Here is a 23,213-nt window from a genome sequence, read left to right as displayed (position 1 = left end):
TGTGTGTGTGTGTGTGTGTGTGTGTGAGAGAGAGAGAGAGAGAGAGAGAGAGAGAGAGAGAGAGAGAGAGAGACGTTAGCACAGGGAATGATCTTCCCACATCCATGAGCACAATCAATCCCTCTGAGACTCTCCTGTGGGCTAACCTTAATCTCTATACTCCTTCTCAGGACTGCCCTGAAGTTTGTCTCCTAGTTGATGGTTGACCAGGCTGACAAGCAACACTAACCACCATACCTGCTCAATTTGACCTTCTTTCTAGAAACTGATTTTTCTCCCTTATATATTAAATCAATTACAATTCTTTTCACAAACAAGCTCTAGTTGCTACAAAAATATCTTGAGTACCCTGCATAAAAACTTTGATCCAGGCACCTCAAGACTACTCTGGAGTAGTAGTGGCACATTCGAATCTAAAGAGAAACGTACACAACAATGTTATCCTTCTCATTACCCTTCGGCTTCAATGCTCCGCCATCATGACCCATCCAGCAATAGGAAATCAGGCCTAAAGGCTGCACTCTGCTACATTAATTCACCTTAAAGCAATGAACCCTGAGCTAGAAGAGTGCTTGCCTGGCAGGCAGGAAGCCTTGCATTAGACCTAGCACCTGCAAAAGACTGAGTATGGTGAAGGTGTGCTCCTACAAACCTTACAACTCTGGAGGCAGAGACAGGAGAAGCCAAAATCCAGATATACAGCAAGCTCCAGTCTGGTCTACACAAGACCCTCTCTCAAAACAAAAACAGCTAGCCCCGCCCCTGCCTTGGTTAGTGCTTTGTTGCTGTGACGAGACATCATGACCAAAACAATTTTTTTTCTTTTGGTTTTTCAAGTCAGGGTTTCTCTATGTAGCCCTGGCTGTTCTGGAACTAGCTCTATAGACCAAGCTGGCCTCAAATCCAGAGATCCACCTGTCTGTGCCTCTGCCTGCACCTCTATCTCTACCTCTGCCTCTGCCTCCTGAATTCTGGAATTAAAGGTGTGCACCACCACTGTCCAGACCCAAGGCAACTCTTATTTAAAAAAAAATATTTGATTGAAAGTTTTTCATAGTTTTAAAGGGTTAGTCCATGATCATCACAGCAGGAAGCAGACAGGCATGGCACTGGAGCAGTAGCTGAGAGCTTTATATCCTGATCCCCAGGCACGAGAGAGAGAGAGAGAGAGAGAGAGAGAGAGAGAGAGAGAGAGAGAGAGAATATGAATAGGGCTGGTGTGGGCTTTTGAAATCTTAAAGTCCACCCCCAGTCACATACCTCCTCCGACAAGGCCACACCTCCTAATCCTTCCCAAACAGATCCACCTATGCGAGACCCAGCATTCCAATAGATGAGCCATGGGAGCATTCCCATTCAAAGCACCATACCACACCCCCCAAAAAAACTAAGATTTGCCTTTTAACTTTTAAAATTGTTTAGATGATTAGAAAATTAAAACTGAATTAAAGACAAAGTCTACAAACTATTGTAACTATCATAAAAAAGGCAAACATATATAAATGACATCTAAACTAATCATAGAAAAGTATCCTAATACAATAATGAATCTATACACTTACTATAAAATTTCCTTGATTATCATAAATGTGTATTTCTCCATTTGCCATTCCAAAAAGTAGGATTTTACTATCTGCAGACCAGGTCACATGGCACAGCTGAATTCCCTTCAGGTCTTTCCCCCAAATCCGATTCCCTAAAACAAAGCAGAGCCAGTTATAACCAGCTCAGAGCTGTGATCCTCCAACAACTGCTTCCAAATATTGATTCCCTAAAGCTCTCTCACATTCCGGACAGCTTCACTCAGTCACTCAATTAATTTAGTCAATAAATATTTATTAGCACTCATAAGCTGTGTAACACTGAGACCTTTCCAGTAGCAGCTGTTTCACACTGTCTCTTCTACTCCCAGTCAGATGAGTGAGTCATCTACTGTAGAAAACACACAAGCTCTCTCAGAAGCAGCTCTTCATCTGCTCACACCTTCAAACATCCAGAGCATACGGAACCCAAGCTGGACCTTTCTGCTGCACCACCACAGCGGGAAAGGCAGCTCCAGGATGAGCCCTTCTATGGCCAGGCCTCCATCCAAGCCTGTGGTCAACCTCTTCCCAGTTCTACAAAGCTCTCCTGAGAGATCCTCACCTCTCTTCTTTAAACTCCTCTCTCCATGCCCTGGCTCACACACGTTTAATTATACATCAAACTCCTAAGCACCTTGAATAAAAACAAACAAAACCAAACCCCTTCGCTCAACCCTAAATCTCCTGGCACTGCCCTATTTCTACAGTCCCTCCCAGCCACATTTTTTACTTTATTACAGTGTTGAGGTCTCACTTCCTTGTGGTCCCCTCAACTGTAAGTCACTCCAGTCTGCCTGCTACCACACAGCTCCAATAAAGCATCCTGTATGGGGCTATGACTGCCTGATGCTGAGGCCAACTGACAATGGGTCTATCCTACTCTTGTCCTGTCTTTTCAGACCACGCTCTCCTTCTTGATACTCTCTTCCATGACGCTTAGAGTCCTTTGTCTCCAAGATGTTTACTCTCAGTGTCTTTTGTGAAATTCTTTTTTTCTCCTCCAAAGCTATCCCTTGGTCCTGAGCCTACCCACCTGTGTCAGCACATGCATCTCCTCCTCCAGGAAGTCCTCTCTGATCTCTCCCCATCTGCCTTTGGTTGTGTTTCTGCATGTTCCTGCAGGTTCCTTCCCTGGTGTACCACTGGCTGCTGACCGGTGACGGCCTATTACTCAGGGTCACTTCTGATGCAGGTCAGGAAAGTTTCCCGCTGTTGTGCCTTGAACTCCTAAGCTACAGTTACAGCTTTCTGGGCTCTCAGTCACACTGGGTGACACAATGAGCGCACACAAGTGAATCTACCACAGTGATTCCAAACCAGCCCCGTAAGGATGTTTTTTATATTAAACCCAAGATGCAGACTCAGAGAAGACACAATCTCACTGTGGACTAGAATTTGAAAGAAATGGGTATTTTAGGCTATAAAATATGACAACTGCATAATTCTGTTCAACTAGAAATACAGATTTTTCTAATTTTATAGTTTTGAAACTAAAATCTACATTTCTATACAATATGATACATTACATTTCTAACCAATAGGAAGATCAATTATATAAAGGCCATAATTAAAATGATACTGAGAAATTGATTTAGCTGTTTTCAGTACTACTGTAGGAAAGTGAAACAGTAGACTTGTCTTGAAAATACTTCCAGGTCAGAGGTTAAAATCACAAGGTGGTTCCTAATGTCACCAAATCATATAATAGTCACATAACAGACGCTTAGTGTCTATTTTTCAGTCAGAATGATAATTAACTTAAATCTTTAAAGGTAGTCAGGAACCCCTGGTCTCAGGCCAATGTCCAGTGACTGGATTACCGTCTACTGAGCCGACTATCACAGCTCCATCTTCGTACACGATGCAGATCTTCTGTCCGTCAGCATTCCAGCTCATGCTTCGAACCACGGACTTGTTGCGATTGTTGATCATCTCCTCATACCAAGAGCCTGTGTTCACAAGTTTAAAAAGTACAGTCAAAACCTTCACATTAGTTAGGCCAGGAGAAGGTGACTCACACACACCTTTAATCCCTGCACTCAGGGGGCAGAGACAGGAGGATCTCTGAGTTCAAGGTCAGCCTGGTTTACAGAGTGAGTTCCAGGACAGCCAGGCCTACACAGAGAAACCCTGATTTAAAAAAAGAAAAAAAGAAAAACTTTCACATTTATCACATGGTGCTTAAGGGTTGATAATATTTTCTGGGCATTGTCATGCATAGCACTAATCATAGCACTCAGAAGACTGAGGCAGGAGGATCATAAGTTTGAGCCCAGGTTGGGAAGAAGGGAGGGAGGGAAAGTGGGAGAGAGGGAGAGAAAGAGACAGAGAGAGAAAGAGAGAGAGAGAGAGAGAGAGAGAGAGAGAGAGAGAGAGAGAGAGAGAGAGAGAGGTGTTGCTAACTTCCTAAAACACACTCTTGGATAAATAGTTGTAAAGTGTTCTAGAACCTAAGGCATTTAACTTCAAAGCCTTCAAATCACCACAAACGAAAGTCTGATTAAGTATTACCCCTAACTGCTTCAAGATTATCATAGAAAATATGACAAATATCCTTCACTTGTTTGATATTTCTTTCTTCTTATCAATTAAGGATATGAAATTGCATTTGCTTTTTCAGGGCTGAAATAGATAATTTTTCTAAAAACTCAACTTTTCCTACTAGGTGATCTATTCAGATAGTGAAGAAAAACATAACAAAAACAGCTTTACATTTATGCATAACCTCCTGTGATGATTAATTATCACATTAATTATGATTAGAAATACAGCATAGTATTAGTTAAAACGCAGCCTGTTTTTGAAGTTGTCAAGTATGGCTTCAGAAGATAACTCAGCAGGTTAGGGTGCTTGCCCCCAGGCTGGGGACCAGTGCTACATCCCTGGAACTCACACTGCAGGAGAGAAATGACTTTTAAACATTGTCCTTCATCTCTGCGCATACACTGTGACATGTTGGGCAGACACAACACACACACAGAGGCACACAAAATTTCAAAGTAAAGTTCAAGTACAACATGACATTTCTGTACTGAAAAATTTATAAATGGGAAGCTGGACAGACGGCCCAGCACTTAAGAGTGTATACCACGCTTTAGACACCCCAAGTTCAATTCCCAACACCCATGCACAACTGCCTTTAACTCCAACTGCAGAGGCACATGACACCTCTGGCTTCCTCAGGCTCCTGTGCTCACACACGGGCTCCCACCGGATGGCACACACATAATGAAAGTAAATCTTTACAAAGTAATTTGTAAATAGGGTATCCAGACTCTTTTTACAAGTGTTCATATTTAACTACGCGCCTTTCCCAGCCTTAAGAAAATGTGCATTCTGAGTTGTTTTCCCAGCAACAGAGCTGCATCTCAGTTCATCTTTCTCTTCCTCTCCCCTCCCACCCTCCCCTTCTCCAATTCTCTAGGAGACAAGAGGCACAAGCTGTGAGCCATTCCTTAGGGATGAGATAAACTAAATCCACAAAAGAAAAGGAAGCTGACTCGCCCAATACAGGAAATGCAATAAAGGAAGTCTTGCCTTTGATTTCTTCATAAATGTGTTTTTATCTAATATTAACTCCAGCTGACCACACAGGAATTAATTCTTATTGGAAATCTGGGGGGGGGGGGAGAGTTATTTTATATGGAAACTATTCTAAGTGTCTCAGTTCATTCTGGCAATGTCAACAGTCACCTAATTCACTTTCCTAATGTCGGGTAACAGATCAAAAAGCAGGCAGGATACAGGCTATTAGACCTAGCTGCAGGTCTATTGCAGAGATGCTATTTCTCCATCCAAATACTGTGCTCAGATTCTGGTTTGTAAAAAATCAAAGCAGCTCTCCTGAGCCAGACAGATGGCTCAGGGGTCAAAGGTGCTCGCTGTCAAACCTGACAACCTTAGTTAAATCCTAGGGTCTCACATGATGAAGAGAACCAACTCCCACAAATTGTCCTCTGGACTCCATATGTGTGGTGAATGTACATATGCACAAATGACACATTCTTTAAATTCTTAGCATAACTCTCACATTCACAGAGAGATGATTCAGTGGATTAGAGGACTTGGCTGCTCGTGCAGAGGACCAGCATTCAGTTCCCAGCAATCCCATAAGGCAACTCACAACGGCCAGTAATACCAGCTTCAGTGGATCTGACACCCTATTGTGACTTCCAAGGCTTCCTATACACAAGGTCCACACACAGACACACACAGAGTCAAATACTTTCTTAAAGTAGCTCTCCTAATGTACCTTTATACAGCATCCAGACAATGATGAGCCCATTTTGATCACTGGTAGTCAACTTCTGATACTGCTCATTCCACGTTACAACTTGAACAGCACCTAGAACACAGAAGAAAAACAATTCAGCAACTCTAAGGTGACTATAATTTGTTTCAAAGCTGTATCTTTATGTAAATGAACACAGGATATTAAAAACCAATACGTTGTGCATAGTCAGTCTTAAATATTAAAATTTAAATATGAGTATAAAAACTTCATGATATGCCATTACTAATATTACTAATTTTCTGCAACAGTGCAAAATCCTTTTCCATGTGTTCCTCTGTCTCTCACTTCAAAGCCCCTCTCACAGCCAGCTAACAGCAGTGCCATAGAGCTCGTGTGGAACAGATAAAAGCATGACTACCAAACCGCCTGACTCCCAAGGAGAAAAGCGTCCTGAGGAGGCCACACTGTCCTCGGGGTGCTCGTTTGCTCTCTGTCTGTGTGTCCCATCGTTCATTTTCTCTTTCCCTCCCATGCCAATTTCCCATGCTGTTCCAAACCCTGGAGTACATCTTAGGCCTCTAGGTTCTAAGAACTACTGATTTCACTTTCTTATCCTAAATACTTTTAGTGTGTATTTCCTCTTTATAATCCATACTACAAATAAGAAATTAACACTGAATAAATATCATCTAATACAGTCCATTCAAATATCAACTGTCAAAGTGTCCCAAAGACGCACTTGCTTTTACAACTCTAGGCTCCCGCCTACGTTCTACCCTTTTAGTCTCCTTTAACTTGGAATCACAGAACAGATCCTTTAAGAGGATAATACATTTATTTAAAATTCCACAGACAGATAACACAATTTTATAATGTAGAAATTAATAGCCAGGGTTTTTCAGATTTATCAGAGATAATATTTAATTTTTGTAAAAGTATTAGATAATATCCCAATTATCATATCAGACATACGAATTATGGCTTAATAAAAATGATTACTATCAATGCTATTATTATTTTAAATAATAGTATTTAATTTTACATGTTCGTTTGACATTTCTCCGTTAAGTAGATGATGACTTAAATGTCTAAATGCTGTTTAAACATGACTAATTAAGAAGTTATATGAAGTCAGGTGGTGGTAGCACACGCCTCTAATTCCAGCACGTGGGGGATAGAGGCACAGGATGTCTCTGAGTTCGAGGCCAGCCTGATCTACAAAGCAAGTCCCAGGATAGGCCAGGACTACACAGAGAAAACAACAAACAAACAAACCAAAAACTTAAATGACTCACCACTATGACCTTCAAGATTTTGGTTCATGGAAAGGTTACTAGGGGCGGCTAGACCCCTCAGCTTTGAGTCATCTAAAACAATCAAAAAGAAGTCTATGATTAAATATATAGAAGCAAAAGGGTACAAGATTTTGGCATATCGGGAGTTATTAGAAGGGTATGATTATGTGAGATATTATACGAGTTTTTAAGTGTTCTTTCTTCTGACTCATTTTTCTCCTGGTGTAAAGGTGAGCAGTAATGTGCAGATGCCTTGCAAGACATTGTTCTATCAAAATAAAGCAAAGTGCAGGAAGATTTAGCGCAATGTATTAAATATGCAACCACCATTACTTAATATTCTCCTAAGAGATCATAAGTAGAAATATGAACATACAGACATAAATTAAGATCTGTAAAAATGTATAAGGGACTAAATAGCCAAGATGTTAGAGTCTAGTTTTTACTGTTTCCCAGAATGCCATGGTCATTCATGCACTCATTCATTCATTTATTCATTCATTCAACAAATGGTGATATGTACACTATGTCTAGGCACTATGGGAAATTCTGGCTATAAAATAAGCAAAACAGTCCTTTCTCCTTCCAGAAAGCTTGCATTCCATGGGAGTGGGAGGGTCAGACAGTACATACATGCAATTATAATTTGGGAAAGTGGAGGCAAAATAAGAAACAGTAACAGCTGGTTAATTAGAGAGAAGTGGGCACCATGGCAGCTTTCTAAAGAAATAACATCTCAGCTGAAACGACACGTATGGCAAAGAGATTCAAGGAGTGGGTGGTCTCCTAGGATAGCAAACAGCGACAGAAAAGGCTCTGTATCTTTCAGGAACCAAAAGAGGACCTGTGCAGACACAGGGGGAGATGACCACACATGGAGCTGCAGTGACAGCCACAAGAAAAGGCATGACATATTTGAAGGAAATTACAAGAACTTTACAGTTTATAGTCACTTAGAAAATGTGTTAGACATAAAACAGCACTTAAAACATTTATTTTAAATATACAAATGTTATGATAATCTTGGGGGTTTGCAGAGATGTGAATGATAAAACTCAATCCTTAAGAAATCTGCTCTCTGTGATACTATGAGCGGGCTGAAAAGATGGCTCTGTGTTAAGAACACTGGTGCTCTTTCAGAGGACCCAGGCTCAATTCCCAGGGCCAACATGGCATCTCACAAACATCTGTAACTCCAGTTCCAGGGAATGTGACACCGTCACACAGACACACATATGGGCAAAACACCAATGAACATAAAACAGAAATAAATCATTTTTTAAAAGACACTGTAAAAAATATTCTTTATTCTCAAAACAGAGAAAAATCCCTCAAGTGTTCTCTAAAACCACCAGTTTTAATTATCTGGCTGCTGTCTCAGTAACTTTCTCAACAATATAAACACATGGTCTGATACTGCACTGAGTAAGAAATGTTAGCTCTGGTATGGTAGTATGCATCTTTAATCCCAGCACTCAGGAGGTAAAGGCAGAGAGATCTCTGAGTTCTAGGCAGGCCTGGTCTACAGAGTGAATTCCAGGAACCCAGGGCTACACAGAGAAACCTTATCTTGAAAATGCCCCCCAAAACAGTTCTCAAATGTGTGTGTGTGAGAGAGAGAGGTGGGGGGAAGGGAGAGAGAGAGAGAGAGAGAGAGAGAGAGAGAGAGAGAGACTTTTTAAAAGATCAAGTGGAAATAAAATCAATCAAGCTGGCATGAGAACAAAAATCTGATAATACAGATATATATCTTACAAAAAAAAAAAAAACCCACTTTACCAGTAACTGCTGGATCTGAAAGGCTTAATGAAAGGCTGTGCCAATAAATAAGGCATCTCCTCGGGAGATGGCTCAGTCAGTAAAGAGCTTGCTGTGCAAGTGTGAGGGCCTGACCTCAGAGCCCCAAAACTCATACATAACACAGGGATCAGATCATGCGCCTGTAATCTCAGAGAGGACACAGGAGGCAGACACAGATGGAAGTTTTCAGGCCAACTAGCCTGTCCTACATGGCAACTTCTCAGGCCTGTCTCAGAAGACTCTGCCTCAGAAACAGTGACAGGAGGGGCTTGAGAGATGGGTCTGTGGTTTAGAACACGTGTTGTTCTTGAAGAGAACCAGTGGTCAGTTCTCAGCACCTACAAACCATCTGTAGCTAGTTACAAAGGAAAAGATCCATGCCCTCTTCTGGCCCCCACAGGTACTACATGCATGTGACACCATAAAAATACATTCAGGCAAAACACCCATACCATAAGAATAAACCCCTTTTAAAAAATTAAAACTTCATAATGACAAATACCATAAGCAGGTCTCACTATCCACTAGCCACTTCTTTCTACCAATTTCACACATCTGTTCTGATGATGATCACTTACCTGTCTGTGTCTCTAGTCTCAAAACTTTCAGTAATCCATCCTCACCACCACAAGCTATGAACCCTTGGTCCTTGTTCCAGGATATACATTTCAGCTTCACATTATTGGGAACAGCAATCTGTAACAAGAATCACAGTGATGCTAGCCTTTCACGAAGGAGTTGGAGGATCTCCAGTCAGGAGATATAGACAGACAAACATCTTCCAAGATGAAACCTGCCCGAACTTGTCGTAGCCCATGTTACCAATCCCAGCACTTAGGAGACTGAGGCAGAAGGATCTCAAGTTGGAAGCTGGCCTGGGCTACACAGCAATATCCTGTCTCAAAAAAAAAGAGCATGGAAAATGGAGAGGGAAACAATAATGCCCTGCAGCAAAATGAACTATTATGAAAATGGCTGTGGTCTTCTTAAATGTTCTGAGCCCTAGCATTCTGTAAAGAAGTGCACATAAAGGAAGGTGATAGCCAAGGAAGCGGGCGGGAAGGGGGTGGGGGTGTCTGAACTGAGGCGGGAACTGAGACATAAATCCGCATCGCTGCTCTTACTTCCTTTCCCACACCACACTTATATTTCTCTCTTAGGACAGACTGTCATAATCTATCTTCTGGATCAACAAGTAGCAGAGGAAAGACCACCAGCGCTCGGTGATCACTTTTTATCACTGAAAAGAAACTTGGCATGACTGGAATGTGGAAGAATCCTGAGAAAGAGCTGCTGGCTCTGCCAAGGACTACCGGGGCACAGAGACCTGTGAGAGGAGATAGGTGACAGGAAGATGGAGAAGCTGCCTGGCAGCCGCCTGCAGTCCCGGGAGAATGCAGGCACCGGCGGGCGACAGGAATGGAGGCGGCGCGACGGCGGTCCCCAGGAGAAACTCACTTTCTTGCTCAGGTAGAAGAACATCGTGGGAACTCGGAGAAGACGACCCACAGCGGTCAAGGCACGCTAATATATAACGGGTTCTACGCCTCCTTTTGCGAGCCCTGGTGAATCGGAGAAGCTCCCGTCGCCTGGCAACCACAGCGGCCCAGTCGCATCCGGGGCGCTTAGAGAACTTCCGGCGTGGCCTCCCGCCCCGTGTTGGTCGTCGTGCGCCTGCGCGGGCGATGGGGCGGCTGTGTAATTGGTGTGGGGTGAAGTTGATCGGTTCTTTAAACTGCCTCTGCTTTGAGCCTTTCTGCTCTCAGATTAGCGATCTGTCATGCGTATCGCTCCCAGCGCTGTCCCTTCATCCCCGGTCGCTGTGTTACAACATCACGCTAATAGTCGTGTGTCAGCTAAAGGGAGCCCCTTCCAAAAAAAGGTCTCAGAAGTTCTGTGTTTTCTCTCTAACCGCTCCACCCGACCCCGACCAATATTCTTGAAAGCCAGTTGTTGCATTTAGTAGGGTGGCACCATCGGACAAATAATAAATGGCAGTGCAGATGTGCATTTTGAGGACTGCCTTCTTTGAGGGAACTACAGAACCCTCTGAAGCAATTTAGGAGTGGGCACTATTATTTTGCGTTGGAATCTGTCTTAGTTAGGGTCCCTATGGCTGCGACAAAACACCATGACCAAAAAGCAAGGTGAGGAGCTTGAAAGGGTTTAGTTGGCTTACACGTCCATACTGCTGTTCATAATCTAAGAAAGTCAGCACAGGAACTCAAACAGGACAGTAGCAACCTGGAGGCAGGAACAGATGCAAAGGCCATAGAGAGCTTTCTTATAGAACCCAGAACCACCAGCCCAGGGATGGCCCTCCCCAATCAATAACTAGTTTTTAAAAATGCCTTACAGCATTTTCTCCAGTAAAGTTCCCTCCTTTCAGATAACTCTAGTTTGTGCATCAAGCTGACATAGGACTAGCCAACACAGAATCCTTAAAACACCTTAAAAATTATGTCAAGGGTCCTTGTAATGGGAGTAGTATGACCTTTGGGTCATTAAAGCTACAACTATATTGTGGTGTACCCTCCCATTTCAAAATATGTGAGGGGTTAGAGCTTTTCTATCCAGAGAGTGATTTCTCTATATTTCTCTTAACTTTTGTACCTCTTCCCTCGTGTGTGCATGTCTGTGGACCCACATCATGTACCATCTTCTATAACTTGCCATCTCATTTTCTGAGGCAGGATATCTCCATAACCTTGGAACTTACAGTGTGGGCGAGACTGCCCCGCCAATCAACTCCAGCCTCGCTTGATTCCCTCTCAACACTGGGGTTACAGGTGCAGCACAGCTAACCAGGCTTCTAGGAGTGCTGGGGATCCAAACACTGGCCCTCATGTTTGCAGCAAGCACTTCACCCACTGAGCCATTTTCCCATGTCCCCATTGTCCTTTGGGGTATCCTGATGTTAACAAAGTTCCCAAATCTAGACATTCAGGTGGAGCCAGTCCCGTGGAGGTATTTGCTCTCACCCATTTTTGTGTTATTTATGGTTTTCCTTTTTAACATAATCTGCAACGGTCAATCTTGGCTCATCTATCCTAGTGTGCACTTCATACAGAAGTGTTAAGTTCCCCACTCGAGTCTTCCCTGCCACAAGTACACAACCTTTGAATCCGTTGACTTCAGGCTAGTGTCTCACCACATCTAGAAGTTAAGGGTCCAAGTGTTTTTTATTTCCGTGTGGATGTTCCTCAAAATCAAACAACAACTAAAACCTAAAGATAGATCTACCATATTATCCAACCATGTCACTATCAGGTACATACCCAAAGAATCAGAAGCAACATAAAATAGAGATGCCTGTACCCCTGTGTTTAACACCGCACCATTTACAATAGCCAAGTGGCACAGTCCATTCATGAATAAAAAAGTGGCATGTGGGGCTGGAGAGAGAATGCTCAGTGGTTATGAGCACTGACTGTTCTTCCAGAGGTGCGGGTTCAATACCCAGCAACCACATGGCAGCTCACAACCGTCTGTAACTACAATTCCAGACATACATGTAGGTTGTGTGAGGACCTGACACCCTCACCACACAAACACACATGCAGGCAAAACACCAATGCAATACAAATAAATAAAAATTTTAAAAGGTGGCATGTATACACAGAGGATTATTATTCAGCTATCAAGAAGAGACAGAAGATAATATCCAGACATGATTGGGATTCTGAAAATGTCACAGTGAGGGGCTGGCAAGATGGCTCGGCAGGCAGAGGCACCCACCTCCAAGCCTGATGACCAACTGGATCACTAGAACACAGTGGTGGAAGGAGAGAACCCATTCCAACAAACCGTCCACACACGTCCACACGTGCTGTGGTGCATGTGCACCCATACAGACATAAGCACACACATGCGCACAAACACTAGCTCAAGCACATGCACACATCTGTAATTACATTTTCCCCACCGGCTTTATTTAGGAACTTCTTTCCATTTACCCTGAACTTACTAACAGTTCATGCCTCAACAGCATGAGATTAAATTATTGAAAGAGTATCACCATTTCATTCTTTCAGTTTCTCAGCTGTTACATATTCAAAAATTATTCATTCCATTCAACATAATATGCTTGATAGAAAATATAACAAGAATCATAAAAACATCAACCATGCCATTAATGTAGAAAGATGGGAACTTTTAATATATTAAAAACAATACAAACCAAAACAGATCAAGTAGCACAAAATTTACAGAATTGTTTCGTTCTAAAAGTTATGAGCCATGCTTAAAAAGTGTATGCATTCAGTATATTTTGAGTGAAAAATCAGGCTTATTGACATTTTTTAAGATAATATTATAACTTGTTACTTATTATACTAATTCTATAAATATGTAATTTTGCCAATTGCATGCTAAAACAAAATGATAGAATTCAAAATTTTTGCTCTTAGCAAAAATCTTAGCACCATAAGTTCATAGCCAGTACTCTTTAGTTGTTCATTTCTATGACATTAATGAATTAAAAGTGTCACATAACATCCACTTAGTCTGTGTAAATTATTTTTAGGTACATGTATTATAATCGCTTGATTGTAGCTTTAATAATATTCCAGCAAAAAAAAAATAGTAAACAATTCTAAATTCTCAGTTTAATTAGTTTATCTTTGTATGTGTAAATATTTCATAAAATGTGCACTCTTGATAGATAGTAAGGCTGGTTCGTATTATAAATATGACCAAGAGAAAATAGACCTAAAGTTTTATGAATAAGATCATCTTACTAATATAAACAATTTAAACTTAAATGGCTCAATCAGTAGATAAAAAACATTAAACTTTTCACTCTCTATCTTATTAATGATTTCACAGTCATAGCTATGAGACATTAAAGCTTGCTTTTAACAAGGGTCTACACATTTATCTCCTTGGAAAACGATACTGGTTCTCCAGAAACCCCTCACACTGTTTACCAAATAATGTTAAGCATTTATCATGGCAGAGTCTTAGCAGGAACATCAGATAGCGTGACAAGAGAATGAGAATTGCATATATCAAGCCCTCCACATTTCCAGGCGAGAGTTTTACACAGTTTAACGATGTACTTGTCCATATTCTGTTACTTTCAACTTCTTCAAAATGTTGTCAAGTGGCTAGATGTTAAGGCCAAAGTGATTCCATTTTACACATTCAAAAACAGAAGCACACTCTCAAAGGCTTCAAGACAAAAGAAAATTGTATCCTACTGTAAGTGAACAAAACTACTTTCTCATCAAAAGCCTACTCTAAAATTCAAAAATTCATCATGAAATTACTCTCCTGCCGAGGGCTTTTCTTTTCTTTTTTTCTTTTTCTCTCTCTCTCTCATCAAAAATTTAATTAGAACAACTCTCAGTGGAGTTTATGAAGTCTTGATTAAAGGAGTTACAGAACTGTCCCTTGGTTTGGCTCTCTGGAGATTTTAGTTTTGTAGGAGATAGACTTTAGTAGGTGAAGGGAGAAAAGGTGCCTTCTTTGTGTGGTGAGAAGGGCAGTACTACACAGGAAAAGGCAATGACAGCTAACCACAAATCCCGTCCTAGGCGTGTGAAAGCTCTAGAAGCAGATTCCTTCCCGCTGCCTGTCCCCGCCTGCACAGTCTGAGCATTCCTAGGTCAGTGGTACTGGCCCCAGCCTGAATTCCATTCCTCTGAGGTGTATAGGAGCAGAGCTGTTAACTTGAGCTGTGCTGAGGTTAAGCCTCTTTCCAGAGCTGGTGCTCTGAGTGCTGACTTTGAAACTTGGAGACAGTATCCTGTTACATTTTGACATCTTGGCTTGACAAATTGTATAACCAAGCATGTGTCGTCTGAGGTACAACATCCCATAGATCTGCTGCTTTTGTGTTTTGTTTTTTGGTTTATTTTTAATTCTGGATATAGGAAGATTTTTGGCTAAGAGTCACTTTTAAAAGGGCTGGAAAGATGGCTTCAGCGGTTAAGAGCACTGGCTGCTCTTCCAGAGGCTGCTGGTTCAATTCCCAGCACTCATATGACAGCTCACAATTTACTTTAACTCCAGTTCCAGGAGATCTGGTACCCTCATGCAGACATACATGCAGGCAAAACACCAATGCACATGAAATAAAATTTAAATTAAAAAAAAGAAAAAAATTACTCTAAGGAATAATAGCTTAATTGCTCTGTTATGCAAGAGCTCAGTTGGGCACATAAATCGCTATTAAAAAGCACTCGGCAAAGAAAGATGTTTTTTTACATTTAAATGTTGCAGGAGTAAAAATGGTCTATAGTGCCATTGAAAAGAACTCTATGGCTAGAGAAATGGCTCAGTGGTTAAGAACACTGATTGCTCTTCCAGAGGTCCTGAGTCCAAATCCCAGCAACCACATGGTGGTTCACAGCCATCTGTAATAAGATCTGCTGCCCTCTTCTGGTGTGTCTGAAGACAGCTACAGTGTACTCACATAAATAAAATAAGTAAATAAATCTTTTTTTTTTTTTTTCCGAGACAGGGTTTCTCTGTGTATGTAGCCCTGGCTGTCCTGGAACTCACTCTGTAGACCAGGCTGGCCTCGAACTCAGAAATCTGCCTGCCTCTGCCTCCCGAGTGTTGGGATTAAAGGCGTGCGCCACCACGCCCAGTTTAAGTAAATAAATCTTAAAAAAAAAAAAGAACTGAATTCTTTTCAAATGCTCAACTTTCAGCAATGAATAAGATTCTTGCTAATAGAATATCCTAAAACGTTTGGCTCAGTAGCAATATCTAGGCTGACTTCTAGAAGCCACAGCCATGGTATTATCATGTTTATTGCTGCCCAATTAGTATGTCAATCAGAAATTGAAACTTACAAATAAATTGTTAAGAGAAGTCAGGGTCTGGCTTGTAGCATGGTTGGGAGAGTACTCGCTTAGCCAGGATGAAGCCCTTGGATCAATCCCCAGTAAAACCTCATAACCAAGCATGGGTGCACACACCTGTAATCCCAGCAACAGGGAGAGGTAGATAGGAGGACCTGCAATCCCAGCAACAGGGAGAGGTAGATAGGAGGACCAGAAATTCCAGGTCATCCTCATATACTTATCAAGTTTGAGACTAGCCTTGACTACATGAGACCCTGTCTCAAAAAAGAAAAGAAGGAGGGGGAAAGGGGGAGGGGAAGGAAAAAGAGAGGGGAGGGAGGGGAAGGGAAGGGAGTTGAGGAATAGGAAGAGGAAGAAAATCTTCCCAAAAGGATATGTTTGGTGTTCAGCTTCTGGAGATGGGAGCTGACCTTCTCCTGGAATGCCAGCGTGGCCCCACAGCCGCAGGCGTCTTCTATGGAAATGAGGCTTCGGGCTTCTTCAATGTCTAAAGAAAGTGACAATACCCAAGATGTTATAGCTACAAGGGATTACAACAAAGTGGGGGCTGGGGTGTAGATCTCCTGCCCAGCACAAGAGGCAAAACAAAGGAACGACAGCAAACCGTGGAATCTATAATTCACTTCAACATTTGCCACTTACATAAATACATTTTTTTCAGAAGGTAAAATCATATAAAGCAAATAGGAAATAATGCTTATTAATGTTAATTTTACAGAAAACTTTTTTAGGAAACACTGGGGAAATGTTTGTTTGAGAGTTCATTGTTTTTCTCTCTGCTCTTGTTACTGTCAGAAACCAGCCATTACACAAAGCTTTTTAAAGGTGGCCACTATAGGGCAGGGGTTCTCAAACTGTGGGTCGTGACCCCTTGTGGATCAGATAACTACATCACAATTCATAACAGCAGCAAAGTTACAGTTACGATGTAGCAATAAAATAATTTTACGGTTGGAGGTCACCACAACATAAGGAACTATATTAAAGGGTCTCAGCATTAGGAGGGTTGAGAGCCACTGGTAGGAAGAAGCCATAGAGAGACGACAGTGACAGTCTTGCCTGTACTACTGGTCATTTCCTACAAAGGACTGCTATTCTATTAAGTGATTTGAATTGAGAAGTATAATTTTTGCCCTTAAATACTTTGGAGCTAAAAATTCAGAGCTATTTTGATAGGCAATCTAGATAACCCACTGTGTGTATATGTTTGTGTATGTATGTGTCTGTGTGTGCATGTGTGTGTGTGTATATGTGTATGTGAGTATATTATATGCATATCTGTGTATGTGTGTTTATGTATGTGTGTGTTTGTGACTGTGTATGTGTGTGTATGCATCTGTTTGTATATATGTATGTATCTGTGTTATGTGTCTATGTATGTGAGTATATGTGTATGTATGTGTGTGTATGTGTATATATGTATGTGTGTGTGTATCTGTGTATGTGTGTGCTTGTGTGTGTATATGATTGTGTGTATATGTGTGTATGTTTGTATGTGCTTGTGTATGTATATGTTGTGTGTAGGTGTGTGTATGTTTGTGTGTGCTTGTGTGTGTATATGTGTGTATGTGTATATGTTTGTGTGTGCATGTGTGTACATGTTTGTGTGTATGTGTGTATGTTTGTGTGTGCATGTGTGTGTGTGCTTGTGTGTGTATATGTGTGTGTATGTGTGTATATATTTGTGTGTGTATGTGTGTATGTTTGTGTGTGCATGCGTGTATGTTTGTGTGTGCATGTGTGTGTGCTTGTGTGTGTATATGTGTGTGTGTATGTTTGTGTGTGTATGTTTGTGTGTGCATGCGTGTATGTTTGTGTGTGTATCAGATGTCTTCTATGGCTGTCACTTTATATTTTGCTACTGCTTAATAAACACTAAGATCTGTGAAGCCATGTGCTCAATCAGATATTCTTATTAAAACACCCCTTTAGAAAATTATAGAGCAGAGGTATAACAAAAATGAATGTGGAGAGAGAGAGAGAGAGAGAGAGAGAGAGAGAGAGAGAGAGAGAGAGATCTACTCACAATAACATTAAAAATACTTAGGCATATTTTTAAGTATATAACTTGTACACTGAAAATTATAAAACGTTGTTGAAGAAAATTAAAGAAGACTTAAACAAGTGGGAAAGCACCCACGGTATTGAGTGGCACTGAAGATTGCTAAAGTGACAGTACTCCTTAAATTGATCTAAGAATCCCTGTCAAGTCCCAGTGGCCATTTTGTGGGAAACTGACACGTCCCAGGGGAGTGGGAAACATCAGTCACTGTCCCGTGAATTCAAAGCTTTAGATAGGAAGGGTGAAAATATCCCGGAGAGAACTGTGGTAACTGCTGCCACAGAACTGCATGTTTGAAAACAGGGGGAAAAATAGGTTTGATGATATGCATATCTTATCATAATAGCAAAATAAAACAGACTTAGAGACATTAATTAGAAAGAAAAATATGAAAGAAGAAAATCAGATCAAATTACAGAAAGCAGACCATGTAAAAGAGCAAGACAATAACTGGATATAAGTTTAAAAAAAAAAAAAAAAGCATCTTCCTCCTACATTTTCCCATTGAAAAAAAAAACTCTGTCAAGGGCCAGTTGTCACCTGAACATGTCTTCTTGTCATCATTCAGGGTGTAGCCAGGGAAGCAGTCACAGTGGTAGGCCATTGCTCCATCACTCACACAGATGTGCTGGCAGCCATGAGTGCCCAGAGCACACTTGTTCCGGACTGACCCAAACCATGCAGGAAAGAAAATATTTACCCGTTAGTTAAATAGACCACTATACACAAATGTCTGCAATACAAAGCTTTGTTGGACCCAGCCAGCACTGGGAATGAAGCCTTCAGTAGTCACCCAGAGCCCTGGGTTCCAGGGGAAAGTGTGGCTTCCTTCCCCGAGTTGCACACCCTTGGCCTGATCTGTTGCCTGGCTGGTCCTTCTCCTCTGTGCTCCTGCAACTGTCTGAGGGGACCTCTCTCCTGCCTATGGTAGGTACTTCGAGGTACTGAGTCTTGGCAATACAGAACTTATCGTAGGCACTTCTGAAAGCTATCAATGTTATTTGTAGTTCATCACCACAAATAATCAATTAGGAAGTCTGTGGTGGTTAACCTTGCTAGCCACCTTGACAGAATCTAGACGATCACCTGGGTCTTGTGTGTCTGGGAAGGATGTTCTAGATAGCAAGAGCCACTTTAAATGTGGGTGACACCATTGCAGGCACTGGGCTTCAGAAATGAATTAAAAAGAATGTTCACTGAGCGCCAAAGCACTCACATCTCTGCTTCCTGACTGTTGTGTTCAATGAGACCAGTGGCCTCAAGCTCCCGCTGCTCTGACTCCCTGCAATGATGGCCTGTGACCCTCAAACTGTAAGTAGAGTAAATCCTTCCTTCCTTCCTTCCTTCCTTCCTTCCTTCCTTCCTTCCTTCCTTCCTTCCTTCCTTCCTCCCTCCCTCCCTTCCTCTTTCCTCCTTCCCCCCTCCCTCCCTCCCTTCCTTAAGTTGCTTTGGCAAGGCATTTTGTCACAGCAAACATCACTGTATATGGAACTAAGTTTGATGTGGCTACACACACACACGCACGCACACGCACGCACACACGCGTGCTTGCATTATATTGCTCAAAGACCAACCACTAATAGTTTGATGTGGAACAGAAAGCACTGATGACACACTCATGTGTTCTCTATCTATCTATCTATCTATCTATCTATCTATCTATCTCTATCTATCATCTCTATCTTTCTCTGAGAAAGAAGAAAAAGATTAATGGCGATATATTCAATTAAACAGTGAAGTGCTTTTATCACATAAGTAGCATTTCAGAGATTAAGATAGTTTGCCCAAAGAACGCAACCAGAGGAAAGCATCCCATCAGTCCTATATCTGAATGGCCTAGGACAAGTGAAAAAACCCAGAGTGGATTCAGAAAGGCTCCTGGGAGACCCAGATCTGTTCCCTGCCGTGACAAAAATCAAAGCGCTGAACATGTTCAGAGTCTTTCACTGATCACAGTCCGCCTGCCTCAGTCTCTGTAGTGGCTGGGAATAGAAGCATGATTTCATTTCTTAAGGAGGAGAAGAGCCGGGCTTTGTGGTACATGCCTGCAACCACGGCACTTGCAGTTGCTGCGTGTTGAGGCCAACTGGACACATAGTGAGCTCCTGGCCAGCCTGGGGGAAAAGATCCAATAATGTGCCATTTCCCTTCATTTATCTTAACAAGATCCCACCATGTCTAACTCCCCAAGGAAGAAGAGAAGATGGAAAGACCTCTGAAAAGCACTGATATGCCAAACTAAGCAGCCCCTGGAGAGCCAAGAATGCCTGTCCAAAGGGAGAGCAGCTATGTGTATAAATGCTGCCCTGTTCCAGCAGTGCGTTTAAATCAAATTAATGAGGATTAATGGTCCTGGCAGGGGCTCATTAGTCAAGTCACAAGGCTCTGAGTCACTGAAGACTGATCAGCTAGCAACGGTCAAGAATGTGCCACTTCCAACGCCCTGGAAGGTCTGTGTGGGTCTAAGTGAAGCCTTCACAAAGTCCCCTTTACTGAAAGAACCCGGCTTGAAGATCAACACTACAGAAAAGTCCCAGGCCAAGTTTTAACTGGAGACAGATCAGTTCAACCTATCACACCAAATAGCTACTATACAGCTGACTTCCTCTATGTGCCTAAAAAGTCCCCAGTAAACACAGCTATAAAATCTTTCCTGGGTAGGAACCCCTATAGATCATTAGCTTTTCTCATATTCCCTATTCCTTACCTATTCCCCAGTAATTTTCTGAAGTGATCTATGTATGTAAAAGCCAGTGACCTCAACAAACCCCCTGGGCAAGGAGTGCCTTAAGCTGGCCCGATGCCTGAGTCTGAATCTTTAAGCCCCCACACCAGCAACCTCTTCCCTAGTAAATTGCAGTTGACGTCACCACCATGGAAAGAGTCAGGTAGGAAAGGATTTGCTGAATGGACGTTACCTGAACATGTTTTCTTATCTGCATTCAGAGTGTAGCCTTCAAAACATTCACAGTGATGGGACCCGGCTCCATCATTCACACAGATGTGCTGGCAACCATGTGTACCAGAGGCGCATTTGTCCAGAGCTGACAGACGAAGGTCCAAGAGTGAAAATTTAAAATTAGGAGTCAACGAGTCTTTTATTACCCATAGATAGAAACATGCTTAAGAGCAGAAATAGCCAGGCAGTGGTGGCACACGCCTTTAATCCCAGCACTTGGGAGGCAGAGGCAGGCGGATTTCTGAGTTCGAGGCCAGCCTGGTCTACAGAGTGAGTTCCAGGACAGCCAGGGCTANACAGAGAAACCCTGTCTCGAAGAAACCAAATAAATAAATAAATAAATAAATAAATAAATAAATAAATAAATAAAAGAGCAGAAATAGATGAGGGGGAAATTGGCTGGAGACTAGGCAAAGCTGTCAGCGTTATTTGCTTTAACTAGAAGTTAGAAGACTTAATAAAATCCTTCACACACGGTAATTATTCTCCGCCGTTATACTCAGTTCTTCTTTCCACATCATCACTGTTGAGTTTTTTACAACCTAAGCATCTCATAAATACTTAATGCATTCCTTTTAGTTTTATTGCTCTTATTCCAGCCCAGAAATAAACCAGCTAATTATACAGCTAATTACACTAGATCCAGGAAGGGGGAATCACACTTTGGAGAATTTCTAGCTTAACACTCTTTCATTTCATAAATAAGGTACACAAGCCCCAAGGAGTCCAGCTAATTTAAGGAGAACCTGAGACCCAACTCTTTCTTCAATGTACTTCCCTGTGAGAGACAGAGGAATAGGGGAGAGCTAGGTAGGTAGATAAATGGATATACACACATACATGTGTACATGCATACATATGTACATATAGGCATGCATACATACAGATGTAGAGTGGAGATACATATTTGGGATGGTTTTGAGACAAGGTCTTACTATGTGGCCAAGGCTGGCATAAAATCTTCAGCCTTGAATGCTGGAACTGCAGCCATGTATCACCACAACCAGAAAGAAGGGGAAAGACTTGTATTGACATATTTTATACGATTTTGGTGAGGGAGGATTGAGACAGAGTTTTATCTACAGCCCAGGAAGACCTAAAATTTATAGTGACCCTCCTGCTTCCACCGGAGTTCTAACCATGAGCCAATGTACCCAGCTTTAATCTTTTTTTTTTTTTTAAATTTTAAACTTTCAATTTTAAGGTAAGTTCAGACTTCTGAAAAACTTACTTCATCTAATCCCAAATGCCAACACTTTAGATGTCTAATATGATAATAAAAACATATAGCATGATTTTTTTTATCTACACTCACTATTCAGCTGTTTCCAATTATTCTTCTAATGTCCTTTTTTTGGTCCAGGATTCAACCCAAGACCCCACAAGACCTGAAGTTATCATATTCTGAGACATTCAATAGTCTATCTTTGTTTTTATGGCCTTGACACATCTGAGAAGTATTTGGAAAATATTGTGAACTAAAGACTCTCTCTTCCTCTGTCTGATGTTTCCTCATGGTTCTAAATTCTTAGCAAGAATAGACCAGGTGTGCTGCCACCTCGTGTGATACAGCCAGGGAGATCATCTGTAGTGATGTACACACTGCTCTCTCGTTACATGGCTAAGGTCCACCAGGTTCCTCTCTCTCTCTCTCTCTCTCTCTCTCTCTCTCTCTCTCTCTCTCTCTCTCATGTGTGCGTGTGTGTGTGTGTGTGTGTGTTGGCTTGGGTTTCTGAGTCCGAATTTCCTATTGCCCAGGCTGACCCTGAGCTCCCGATTTAGCTAGGCTAACTTTGAGTTTATGGTGCTCCTGCCTCCACATACCATCAATGCTTGCCTTTGTAAGCAGTAAGTATTTTATAGGGTGTTATTTGATGCTAACTTACTACACTGTGTAGTATTTGGAATATATGTGTACAGTAGGTACACATCCCCATTTCAGACAGAACTTAGTTACAGGAAATCCAGCTAGGCAGTGGTGGTACACACCTTTAATTCCAGCACTTGGGAGGCAAAGGCAGGCAGATCTCTGAGTTCATGGCCAACCTGGTCTACAGAGAAAGTTCCAGCACAACCAGGGTCACGCACAAAACAAAACAAACAAAAACAAGAAAACAAACAAAAAGAAAGAAACAGAAAATTCCAGGGTGGCAAAAATGGAAAACTGACCCAAGTTCCCAGTTTAGGCATCCCTTCAGCAGCGGTTAGGTTGGCAGGTGACTGAGTACACTGCCCGCTCACCTGCACACGTTCTCCTGTCTGCATTCAAGGTGTAACCTCCATAGCACTCGCAGTGGTAAGAGCCATTTCTGTCGTTGACACAGATCTGTTCACATCCATGAGTGCTGAGGGCACACTTATCAATGGCTGCCAAAAGATGAGCATAGCAAGTGTGAACACATGAAAAGGGGAGGTAAACAAATTCACACCAGTCACATTCTCACACACACACACACACACACACA

General features: G+C 41.9%; 2 protein-coding genes across 3 annotated transcripts in view; both read right to left on the bottom strand.

Moving 5' to 3' along the window:
- Wdr35 (WD repeat domain 35) overlaps window positions 1-10,659 on the bottom strand; it is a 55,058-nt gene extending 44,399 nt beyond the window's left edge. The window contains exons 1-6 of one of the 2 annotated variants that reach the window (XM_021178884.2): window positions 10,371-10,659; window positions 9,491-9,608; window positions 7,113-7,184; window positions 5,836-5,928; window positions 3,404-3,532; window positions 1,563-1,696 (exon numbers count right to left, since the gene is read on the bottom strand). In XM_021178884.2, coding sequence (XP_021034543.1) covers window positions 1,563-1,696; window positions 3,404-3,532; window positions 5,836-5,928; window positions 7,113-7,184; window positions 9,491-9,608; window positions 10,371-10,394 — 570 coding nt within the window. In that variant the 5' untranslated portion in view covers window positions 10,395-10,659. The remainder of the gene's footprint in view (window positions 1-1,562; window positions 1,697-3,403; window positions 3,533-5,835; window positions 5,929-7,112; window positions 7,185-9,490; window positions 9,609-10,370) is intronic. The other variant, XM_021178885.1, reaches the window with a different exon arrangement.
- A 2,385-nt stretch (window positions 10,660-13,044) lies between these two features.
- Window positions 13,045-23,213, bottom strand: part of Matn3 (matrilin 3) — a 20,910-nt gene continuing 10,741 nt past the window's right edge. Inside the window, exons 4-8 of the mRNA XM_021179565.1 lie at window positions 22,990-23,115; window positions 20,708-20,833; window positions 18,330-18,455; window positions 16,104-16,214; window positions 13,045-14,016 (exon numbers count right to left, since the gene is read on the bottom strand). Coding sequence (XP_021035224.1) covers window positions 13,961-14,016; window positions 16,104-16,214; window positions 18,330-18,455; window positions 20,708-20,833; window positions 22,990-23,115 — 545 coding nt within the window. The 3' untranslated portion in view covers window positions 13,045-13,960. The remainder of the gene's footprint in view (window positions 14,017-16,103; window positions 16,215-18,329; window positions 18,456-20,707; window positions 20,834-22,989; window positions 23,116-23,213) is intronic.

The sequence above is a fragment of the Mus caroli genome, chromosome 12 (genome assembly GCF_900094665.2).
Source record: "Mus caroli chromosome 12, CAROLI_EIJ_v1.1, whole genome shotgun sequence".
NCBI classification, from domain to species: domain Eukaryota; kingdom Metazoa; phylum Chordata; class Mammalia; order Rodentia; family Muridae; genus Mus; species Mus caroli.
The sequence above is the reverse complement of the archived record's forward strand: the minus strand, read 5'-3'. Positions and strand labels throughout refer to the sequence as shown.